Below are 11,317 nucleotides of genomic sequence, written 5' to 3'. Positions count from 1 at the left end.
ACGTGTAGCAGCCAAACTGCGGAGAAAACACGTTACCGCCGTCCGGACTTTCACCAAGGGACTCTCACATACGATAAGTTCCTTTTTGACTTGCTCCCATTCCGCATTGTATGCATTTTTATACGTGTCGCAACCATGTTAAAAACTTCTATTAGTGCACAATCAACTTCTGATTTGTATTATGACTATCATCACCTGTGCACTAATAGGTTCTTAATACAAGGACTGCTAATAATAATAAATAATTGCCGTATTTTGATAGGTAAGATAACCGTCAACACAAAGTTGACGGAAATTCGGAGACTCTTGCTACCAGTTGAGAAGAAGGGCGTATGACTATCATCACCTGTGCACTAATAGGTTCTTAATACAAGGACTGCTAATAATTGCTAATAATTGCCGTATTTTGATAGGTAAGATAACCGTCAACACAAAGTTGACGGAAATTCGGAGACTCTTGCTACCAGTTGAGTGCTAAGAAGGGCGAAACCAGTCATCGGCTGTCGACGAATTTTCAGTAACCTTATAAGTAGTTTGGTACATCGTATAGCACTATCTCGAACATCGCGCCAACTGAAAAACGGAGCGGCCTGGTGCAGTACATTCAGATGAAAAACATAAACAAGAGATTGGGCTGGATTCCAGATGAGTTTACCGTCTAAATCAAATTTGTATGCAGATTAGTGTATTAATCGAATGTCCTAATGTAGCCATCCGGCTCCCTGTGCACCTAGAAAGTCTAACTTGACGTGGCGCACTAAAATGTTGATGTGAGTGAAAAGTGAGTGACTTTTCGGGTTGTTGGGCTGGAAGCAAACTGATCTGAGCTGCGTATCAATCCAGCGATTGATAGATCGGTTATGTGTTTACCTATGTTCCCTGTGTGCTGGAACCAACATGACCCTCAGATGTCCGCGTCCGAGACCCTTGCAGGTGATTTTCCTGCGTTCCTTCCAGCGCGCCTCATCCCACCATTAGAAAAAACCTAATATAAGACTGAGTCTAGTGCTGTGTAAACCACATAGGTTCATACATCTATCGAGCAAAAACATTCCCGAATCTCTCAACTGGGAGGCGTTGAGATCGCGGATTCATTACTTGAAAAAACTTGCCGACCAACCGGTGAATGTATTGCTGCGCCACACTCCTCTTTTGACACAAAGGTTTTACCCGATCAACTGGGCGAAGGGTCAAGTGGGGTTGAATAATAGGGCAGATGACGGACCAATCAGCGAGATCCCTTCTGCTTCGTACTAAAACACGACCAACACGGTACACACGTCACTCGGCTTTACGAAGCTTAGTGTGCTCTGCAATAACTTGATTGACTGTTTACCGAATTTTTCTTGGACGTTGGGTCTCACTTCAGGGCCCCGCGGAGTTTGGGAGTGAAGAGGAACTTACCAAAAATGCACTGATCGCATGGAAACTGATGAAGTAAAGATAGGCCAAGTTGGAACCGCAGCTTTTGGTGCCTTTTTCATCGGAACCTTCGGCACACGCTCGACCTGTGGAATAAGAAAGCGAGGGGGTAAGGAAAAACATTGACTGGTGCTAGATTGTGCTTTGCTCAGTTGTTCTCAGAGCTTTAAGAGCAACCGAATATTGCGGAAAAAGGCACTCAATACAAAAGTCTGTTCGGTCTAGTTAGACGGACACCAAGCTCTCGGGGCACATCTTACCTGCTGTGCATGCTAGCATGATGTCTTGCCAGGCCTCTCCAGTGGAACACCTACAAGGGAAAAGAACCAGTTCTCAGTCCGGCACCAACGTAACTTGGCTGACACAGCCTGAAGCTGGTCCAAAAACTTGGTTCCACAAAAAAAACTTAGTAGTTCCTTGAAATATTATGGAGCCTTCAGTGAAGCAACCTATTCTTATGAAGCTATCCATGCGATTCGGACTGAGGCTGTCTTGTTGAGTCCTCTCCTCGGTACGTACAACGTACGATTTGTCACATTGATCGTGTTTACGACCACTGGTCAAAGTCTCACTTCCATTCTGTCGTTCCGATCTAACCGGATCATCATCAAGAAGCTTCTTCACTTCAAAACCTAGAAGTACACGACATCTAAAGTCACAAGGTGCAATGTATTTCCAAAAAACTTGGTAAGCTTTGGGCACCCCAACAACAATAGATTGTGAAATTTGGTACTGGATCCACAGTTTTTAATAAACAGATATCTAAGGTTGACTTCAAAATACCGGTCATTAGATTGAATAAAAACTGAAACTGCACTTACCGGAACAAAACCAACAACGCGTGGAAGAAATCCTGAAAATTATTACTTCTATGAAGTATGGGCTCCTCCTCACCCGGTTCTTCCTTGATAGAGATTTGCCCAAACAGTTGCATTCCGATGACAGCGTAGATGAAGAAGATCATCGCAATCAAGAGAGCTACATACGGTAAAGCCTGAAAGTAGAAGGTGTGGATGAAATTCATTTTTGTTATGATAACTATATTATACAAATGTATTCTGTGACACAGCTGATTTTATGCAACACTGGTCTGGACAGCCAATCCCCAGTGTTGGAGGGTAATCCTATCAAACCTAGGTGGTGGTCCACATCAACAGACAGTGTACCTAGCGACCCGACACTGCTAATCGCTGGTGTCCCCGAGACCGATAATCACATGACGGCTATTGCTGTGACAACGAGCCTTGTCCGCCGTGTGGGGAAGCTCTGCTGGCGGTTCCACCAAGTGAGTATGCATATGACAGTGAAATCAGTTTCTTTAGTCGCTGGTATGTCCTTTAAACGCAGCTATCAAGCGATCGGCCAAAAAGGGCATGCCACGATGTGGACCTCAACGGATCCACGGAAGCCCAGCCGAACTTGCCTCGGAAAGCTGTTGCGATTAAACTATTCTGTCCAACTTCGGGGCAGACTGAGAACAATACATTGAAATTATGTATGCACGTTCCAGATCTTCCATTCGGATCAAGCCAAGACAAATGATCTTCACGCTAGTGAATACTTCTCAGGTCCGTTTCAAGCCGTTCATCCAACCATGCTGCACCTAGAAGTGGCAGTCGGGCTTGACTACCACTCTAACCCTGCAGGCTATACTGGTCGGGAGTACCTTTCGCAAGGTTCAACCATACCATAAAGACTACCAGATAGCAGCAAGACCAGTTACAGAAAACGCTAAGTACTTTCATTGGGTCATTTGGGAGTTGTTTACTACTAAAGCTGATACTGGTGAAATTTTTTGCACATGTCACACAGTACCAGATACGTAACAGCAAAGTACTGATATGAAATCGGAATCCACCCGCGTACGTCTTCCAGGTCTTCCGCAGTTTAGTCTGCTGCTCTAATGAAGCAGATTGGGCACCAAGCACCGGCCGACTCACTGATTCGTCGGAAGACGACATCGATGGGTACCTGTGTGAGGACACCTAAGGTCCTCAAATCCTAGTGCGTATGATCACTGAGTCTCAACATCACCACATCGATGAGGACACCTAACCTTCATTGTCGACACCGGGACTAGTTGAGCAGTTGGTAAGTTAGCCTTCACAACAGTAAGATGCCCCAAATTTTTGCGCCCAAGGAATACACGAATCATCGTAGAATGATCTGGGTTTAAGGAAAACAGGAAACAGTTACCAGCCAGTATATCTGTACCGGTGCATCAAACAAATAAAAGTACTTCGCCAACGGTGGTCTTATAATGTCCAGGCGCGGATATGACACAGCGACAACGCATGTGTTTATGATTACGAAGGGCCACATTTGGCTATAGATTCTAGTAATTTCGTTACTTTTTCCCACAGAATTGAGTTTTCTGACGTTATGGTCTTTCCAGGGAAAGATGTCTCGTCAGAATGGCTGCATATTCACACGCGAATTGCCGGTGAACCATGCATTATCTCCTGACTGGTTACATCTTTGACTATTGTACTCAGCGCTAGACGAAGGTTGTAAACAGCAGTGGTGTGTCGAAAATCTGTGAACCAATTCAACTGGAAGGGATCCAAATGTGTTCCAGGTATCCAGCTAAGTGGAATTTCAACTGGAAATTATGTACAAGTCGCCTCAGATTTTGAGGACACCACAAGACGTTAACCTTCGCAAAGTTTTGGATTTACGGAGGTTTTTTCGACATTGAAAGCTCGCTCACCTAAACAAACAGCCATGACCAAAATATCCCTGGAACGCGCAGTCGGACTACACTAATTTCGTGCAAAATTCTCCACTTCGGAAACCCCGTAGCTTCAGCGAAATCAATTTCAGTTTGCTTCTAGTGGTCGGCCGTTTGTCTTAACCAGTGCTATTCTTCCTATACTTAGAGCACCTGGACGTGAAGACGTATTGTGGCGAAAATAAGTCAATCTCCCATGTGAGTTTTCCCGCCAAATGTGTGACCGCGCTTGCGTCAAAAGCAAACCTATCCTAACAATAACAGCCTCACTGTTTCCTAGGACAACCTGTTTTCAGGCAACCAGAGTTCCATCTGATTTCCACATCAACACCAAAGTAAGTTGTAAACGAGGGTACTTTGCTAGTTGTTTAAAACCTGTTGTTCAAATAGAACATCAGGGGAACTCGGGGATTGTATCTACCTGATGAGTCCCAGGAAGGGCGAAACTGTCGAGGAGTATTTAGCAAACTGATCGCAGCCCTTGGTGTCCACAACCAAAGTTAGAACTTAGTATCTGGACCAGCAACAGCAAGCAGTGGCGTATGAATCGCCGAAAAATTGTACCATCCCTCTGCGGGTACCTAACAATCAATAGGTCATAGAAATCAATAACAAAGGAAATGCAGACACACCGCCAATGTTCAAACCGTCTTGTCAAGCGGGGGATGTCACACAAAGGCTGTCACAGAGCATTTTGAAATTAGTCCTGACAAATCGAAACGATTCATTCATAAAAGTTCAGTTCATTTATATTTCGTAGCAGGTGGTGTGGGAAACGGGGCATCATTGAATAAGTCCTGACCTACCTGTATTGATTTAATGAAAGTCCACAACAGCTGCCGAATAGATTCTTCTTTGCTCAGTAGTTTGACCAAACGCATCACACGGAACAGTCGGACGAAATTAACGCTGAACTTGGTTACCTTTACATCCGACTGAAGATGAAATCAAACGAAAGTGTTAGGTGATCGTTGCCGATCGAAATCGGGAGTATATATAGGTGAGCGTAGAGAGAATTAGGCCCAGAACGAAGGGGCGATAGCAATCAAAACATACCTGAGTCAGAATAATATCCAAGTAGCTTCCAAGAACCAAAATGAAGTCGACCACATTCCACACATCGCTGAAATAATGCTAGTTTAAAGGGAATGAGAAAGAAGTTGTCAGCAAACCGAAGAATTGATTGTGGGTTTGGAAATGAGCAATTCTGTTTGTCATCATTTATTGTTTATTATTATCCTTATTGTATCCTGGAGCGAATCAAGGAGCAAACAAGCACATCAAATATTTCATTTCGGTAGTTGTTTAATGAATGGGGCCACCAGCTAGAGCAACTAACACAGAGACTCGAATTGACATACCCACAATGTCGTTCACCCATGTCAGACAATGGAACTAAGGCAGTGGTCAAATCAATAGAGACACAGGGTTTCTAGAACGTATTCATCCATTTAAAGAAAAAACCTCGGCAAAATTTACCCACGGCAGCCAAAACGCTGGGACAAAGTTGGTGTTGACGGGATCAAAGATTACTCACTGCCTGATGGAACTGCTGTGAACACACACACACACACACACACACACCAAAAGCTCCGCTGAACACACAAAGAGCAACACACGAACTTACTCGGAAGCTGAAGGCAGATAGCCGAAGTACAAATTCGACCGTGAAAATGGCTGTGAAAAAGTAGTTGAGCGAATCCAACAACTTTCCCCATTCCTTGCGTTGTCCATCGTACTGAAAGGAAGTGTAGATTCATGACATGGATTATGGAAACAGCCATTGTGATAAGCATGAATATGTCTTATTAGCAAAAGTCCAGAAAATAATGTTTCCGGTTTTAGGTGACCTAGGAACGACTCCGTCCATGAATATGTCTTATTAGCAAAAGTCCAGAAAATAATGATTCACGGTTTAGGTGACCTAGGAATCGACTCCGTCGATACAACTTACTCACCGTGCTGTCGGAGGTGCCTTTTACGTGAGCATACTATCTGTAAGATACTAAACGTACTGCATAGCGCACAGTAGAGCGAAAGATACATGAAATCCCACAGTCAAGGGCAAATCCGTGATTGTCCAGACCTTTCCGCCCAGTTGCTGTCTTAGGCAGAGAATAAGTGGATACAGAGATCTATCAAGAACGTAACACGCATACACCAGGCGATAGTCTATGGTCAATGAAACAAACGATGTTTAACAGCAGTAAACTTCGTCAAGAAATGAGACCACATCACGAGGCAGCGAACAGTTCTCTCGTGTTTAGACGCAATAATTCATCAAGGCGTTTCTAACAAACGTCTTTTCCCTCGACCTGTAGTATTATGCTTCACAGTAGAAGAAATGGATCAAGATAAATTTATTTCGAATGTTGCTCAAACTCAATAGCAGAGGGATGGGACAGTTCCGTACAGTCTGTACCCCCGTGTGCTTCTAACTGCTGAGCTGATTGACATACGGAAAGTGGTCGTGGAGACAAGGCTGTAAACCAACCACATGCGGATCTTTCATATAGCTGAAGCAGAAGGGCTATGAGTTGCCTCACCGATCTCCTCCGGCTTTCTCGTGGTTTGCACAGCTATTCCCGAAAATCATTTGAGGCGCCTCAGTATAACGGATCAGATAGCTGCATTGACACGGTCAATATCTCGGGATACGGACAGTCAAAGGCCTGGAGACTTCCAGTTGATGGAGTCAGTGATGAGTTGCATATCTTCAACCTTATTTGAGGGTTCAGAGCGATCTATTAGCCTTTCGCCAGTCATTCTATAACCTGATAACAATTTAGATCGGTTCACCCATGTATGCTTAGCTGGGTGGCTACACAGGACACACGGGACAGAAGTTATCAGTCGAGGAGAAAGACCATACGTGACCACATAATTTAGATCCCGTGACTGAAAGATGAGTGGTGCTATGTTATATCTAAGTGATCACACTGTTGTTCAGGTGTTTGTGTTCAATCATTGGCCGGAAGGTCGTGTGCTCGAAAATCCCTACTGGAGTTTCATGAGACGTACACGATGCTAATGGTTACCAACAAAGATGAAACAGCTGCACAGTACATTTCCGTTCGCTGAAAGGACGAACCTCCATTGGGAATTACTAACTATCATCACAAGCACTGGTTAGTTAGATTGATTACCACTTTTTGCTGTGTTGGGCCATGGGACTTTTGTCTTATCCCGCGTGTAGTATTTACTTCGACTCATGTGGCACTTGTTTGTGCTTGTATGACTCCCGCATTCTTTTGTGTGGGTGTCTATTCAACGTGATCTCGATGGTCTCACCCATGCAAACACGTCACAGTGGTTCCTGTCCATTGCGTATCAACCGGAGTACGGAGTCGCTTCGTGTTTACGGATCACCAAACTCGGTCGTACAGGCATGCATCAGTTTCCCAGCTGGTGTTCTTCTTTCTAAGTCATTCAGGTAGCCCAGGAGTAGTTACATTGGCACTTCCGTGGTGACAACAATACACAGTAATCGTAGTGGATAGTTTTGAGCTTTAACACTACAAAAATTTGTCATTATTTGCACAAGGGTAGTCTTTTACGGCGAGCTAGACAATTTCTGAACGACTAGTGGTGGTGATATCTACTTGAATCAATCGAAGAGTTTTCAGCAACGTTGTGAGTAGTTTCCTTTATGAAAATACACTGCGATATCTCGAATATCGTACCAACTGAAACATGAGGCGGCCTGCGTGCAGCACATTCAGTTGTAGAATATCATGAACGAGAGATTCAGTTGAGTCTCTCATGAAAACCAAATCGATTTGCAAATGAGAGTATTTCCCAAATAGAGCATTTAGTTTAGAGACTGATACTGACCAGTAATTCGAAAAAACTACACTGTGCATATAGCGCCACCGACATTTCATCAAATTCCAAAGCAAAATAAGGCCGACAAAACATGCCACAGTCTATTGCTATATTCTCAAACGAATGAGGTTTCGACAATAAATTTCTCCTGGATCGAGGTGGAAATATCTTTTCAAACCACGGAGATCCTTTCGAGGTACTCAATCGTCAAAGATCTCGGGCCGGAAGCCCTCATCCGACAATATTGTTGCACAGTAATCGCGTTCGAAGGTTGCTCGAGTATTGAACAACACAAATCTGAATCGCTTCTATCCATCAAACACGTGAATTGGATTGGATGTGCACGACCTCCACTATGAAACCAATCACTAATGATGGTCTGCCATGACGGCAATGTAATGTTTCCAGTTTATAATAAGAGATTGGAGGTTGAAGTCGAAGCATTCTTACAACTTTGTTTGTGTCTGACGATGTTGTTGTGGTGGTGGTCACCTGCAGAGTCGGATTTGTGTCTAAATCCTCCATCAACCACTAGGACAACAAGCACCAGTTCTCACAGTGGAGTCATTAAGGCATCGGAGTTGTGCTTCTTGTAACTCAATGGCAGACGATAACAATTATGGAATGCTCCAGTAGAGTCAGCAATACCAGAGGAACAAAACTGATGTGGATGAAATATGGGATGCTGACAACGAATGTTATGAAACCCAAAATACTCATCGAACAGTTCGCCTGCGAGGCGAAGCCACCGAAAAAGTAGTGAAAAATCTAGCGAAGAGGCGTGGTGTTAACAGACGAGTGAAATGAACAAACATACACCATTCTGTCGGAAAAATGGGGCAACACTAACCTTAAGCGTGAGTGCCACCGTATTGATGAAGATACAGACGAAGATGAAAATTTCAAATTTCTTCGATACAACAACTGACCAGATCTTGTATTGCAAGTGACCTTTGGGAATGTAGCGACGTCGGGGTCTCGCTTTCAAGGCATATTCAATGCATTTTCGCTATAAAGAGAGAGGAGTGGAAGGGTGAGTTTGGTCGAACTGGGAACACTGTGGTTTTGGTTCAATGTTCACCGAAAGTGGGAAATATGTGATGATGCAGAAGGGAATATCATCTAGTGAAATATACTCGTTTTCCCACCAATTTGCTTTTCACGGGGGACCTAAATTATGTTCTTCTTTGACTGAATGTATTGCATCAGGCCTCCCCATGTTTCAGTATCGCAGTACATTCTATAGACATAACGCACCACTTATATGGTTGCTGAAAATTTCGACAGCCCACAATCGATTTTGCCCTTCTTGTAGCTCATCATGCCGAGAGAAACTAGGCGACTGTGCCTATCTGATGAGCCCCAAGAATGACGAAACCAGTCGTGATCTATCGAAGAGTTATCAGCAACTTCGTGAGTAGTGTGTTACGTTCATGTGATATTACTCAGATTGTCTTAGGTTGTGAGAAAACAAACAATTTGCGCATAACAGTACACATTATTTCCGGTCAAAATTTGCATGTCGTTTCGTAATCGCGTGCAACCCAAGCAAGGAAACAAATCGCTCTGCTCAGTCGCTGCACGTCTTCGGTTTCCAGATGCCGNCCAATCACTAATGATGGTCTGCCATGACGGCAATGTAATGTTTCTAGTTTATAATAAGAGATTGGAGGTTAAAGTCGAAGCATCCTAACCACTTTGTTTGTGTCTGACGATGTTGTGGTGGTGGTCACCTGCAGAGTCGGATTTGTGTCTAAATCCTCCATCAACCACTAGGACAACAAGCACCAGTTCTCATAGTGGAGTCATTAAGGCATCGGAGTTGTGCTTCTTGTAACTCAATGGCAGACGATAACAATTATGGAATGCTCCAGTAGAGTCAGCAATACCAGAGGAACCAAACTGATGTGGATGAAATATGGGATGCTGACACCGAATGTTATGAAACCCAAAATACTCATCGAACAGTTCGCCTGCGAGGCGAAGCCACCGAAAAAGTAGTGAAAAATCTAGCGAAGAGGCGTGGTGTTAACAGACGAGTGAAATGAACAAACATACACCATTCTGTCGGAAAAATGGGGCAACACTAACCTTAAGCGTGAGTGCCACCGTATTGATGAAGATACAGACGAAGATGAAAATTTCAAATTTCTTCGATACAACAACTGACCAGATCTTGTATTGCAAGTGACCTTTGGGAATGTAGCGGCGTCGGGGTCTCGCTTTCAAGGCATATTCAATGCATTTTCGCTATAAAGAGAGAGGAGTGGAAGGGTGAGTTTGATCGAACTGGGAACACTGTAGTTTTGGTTCAATGTTCACCGAAAGTGGGAAATATGTGATGATGCAGAAGGGAATATCATTTAGTGAAATATACTCGTTTTCCCACCAATTTGCTTTTCACGGGGGACCTAAATTATGTTCTTCTTTGACTGAATGTATTGCATCAGGCCTCCCCATGTTTCAGTATCGCAGTACATTCTATAGACATAACGCACCACTTATATGGTTGCTGAAAATTTCGACAGCCCACAATCGATTTTGCCCTTCTTGTAGCTCATCATGCCGAGAGAAACTGGGCGACTGCGCCTATCTGATGAGCCCCAAGAATGACGAAACCAGTCGTGATCTATCGAAGAGTTATCAGCAACTTCGTGAGTAGTGTGTTACGTTCATGTGATATTACTCAGATTGTCTTAGGTTGTGAGAAAACAAACAATTTGCGCATAACAGTACACATTATTTCCGGTCAAAATTTGCATGTCGTTTCGTAATCGCGTGCAACCCAAGCAAGGAAACAAATCGCTCTGCTCAGTCGCTGCACGTCTTCGGTTTCCAGATGCCGTGGCACCGACGGACGGATAGTTAGATATTGCCGGGTTTCCAGACCCTATTGAACAGCAATGAGACGAATGAAGAAAAGTCCACTTTATGGAACTCCTCGTCTATGACCTGAGCATTCTCTAGTGAGAAAACCCATTTATTCATTTATTTATTTTATTCATTTATTTTTTTCATTTCATTTATTCTCCGACTAGACATCCTGGCCGGAAGATAATAGAAAGCCTCACTTGGAACAAATATTGAGATTCCGACAAACACTCAAATTAAGTTGTTATCAGTGGGAGACTGGATGCCTCATTTTTGATAGAGCGAACCAAAGAAGGTCACAATAAGTTGTGTTGACCGTGCTTTTGTAGCGACCCAGTCACCCACATACTTGACTGTTCAACTCACAGTCGCTCACTGGATCGCGAGGCTTGTCTTTTTTCTCATACGCACAAACACGTCGCATTAAGCTGACTCATCGGACATCGATTGTCTGCACCGCCTAGTCAG

The 11,317-nt window shown here is 43.8% G+C and overlaps 3 protein-coding genes across 3 annotated transcripts in view; 2 read left to right on the top strand and 1 right to left on the bottom strand.

Annotated features, from left to right (window-relative positions):
* T265_11964 (hypothetical protein) overlaps window positions 1-1,441 on the top strand; it is a gene marked incomplete at both ends in the record, with an annotated part of 65,133 nt that extends 63,692 nt beyond the window's left edge. The window contains one exon of the mRNA XM_009178815.1: window positions 1,370-1,441. Within this exon, the coding sequence (XP_009177079.1) occupies window positions 1,370-1,441 (72 nt within the window). The remainder of the gene's footprint in view (window positions 1-1,369) is intronic.
* Window positions 1-11,317, bottom strand: part of T265_15629 (hypothetical protein) — a gene marked incomplete at both ends in the record, with an annotated part of 58,481 nt that overhangs the window by 22,701 nt on the left and 24,463 nt on the right. The window contains 8 exons of the mRNA XM_009178813.1: window positions 1,405-1,508; window positions 1,683-1,732; window positions 1,949-2,071; window positions 2,244-2,416; window positions 4,960-5,088; window positions 5,210-5,287; window positions 5,781-5,891; window positions 10,070-10,228. Coding sequence (XP_009177077.1) covers window positions 1,405-1,508; window positions 1,683-1,732; window positions 1,949-2,071; window positions 2,244-2,416; window positions 4,960-5,088; window positions 5,210-5,287; window positions 5,781-5,891; window positions 10,070-10,228 — 927 coding nt within the window. The remainder of the gene's footprint in view (window positions 1-1,404; window positions 1,509-1,682; window positions 1,733-1,948; window positions 2,072-2,243; window positions 2,417-4,959; window positions 5,089-5,209; window positions 5,288-5,780; window positions 5,892-10,069; window positions 10,229-11,317) is intronic.
* T265_15630 (hypothetical protein) overlaps window positions 2,474-11,317 on the top strand; it is a gene marked incomplete at both ends in the record, with an annotated part of 27,494 nt that continues 18,650 nt past the window's right edge. Inside the window, one exon of the mRNA XM_009178814.1 lies at window positions 2,474-2,707. Within this exon, the coding sequence (XP_009177078.1) occupies window positions 2,474-2,707 (234 nt within the window). The remainder of the gene's footprint in view (window positions 2,708-11,317) is intronic.

Source organism: Opisthorchis viverrini (genome assembly GCF_000715545.1).
Source record: "Opisthorchis viverrini unplaced genomic scaffold opera_v5_671, whole genome shotgun sequence".
NCBI lineage: Eukaryota > Metazoa > Platyhelminthes > Trematoda > Opisthorchiida > Opisthorchiidae > Opisthorchis > Opisthorchis viverrini.
Note: the sequence above shows the minus strand (reverse complement) of the source record. Positions and strands in the feature narration are given on the sequence as shown.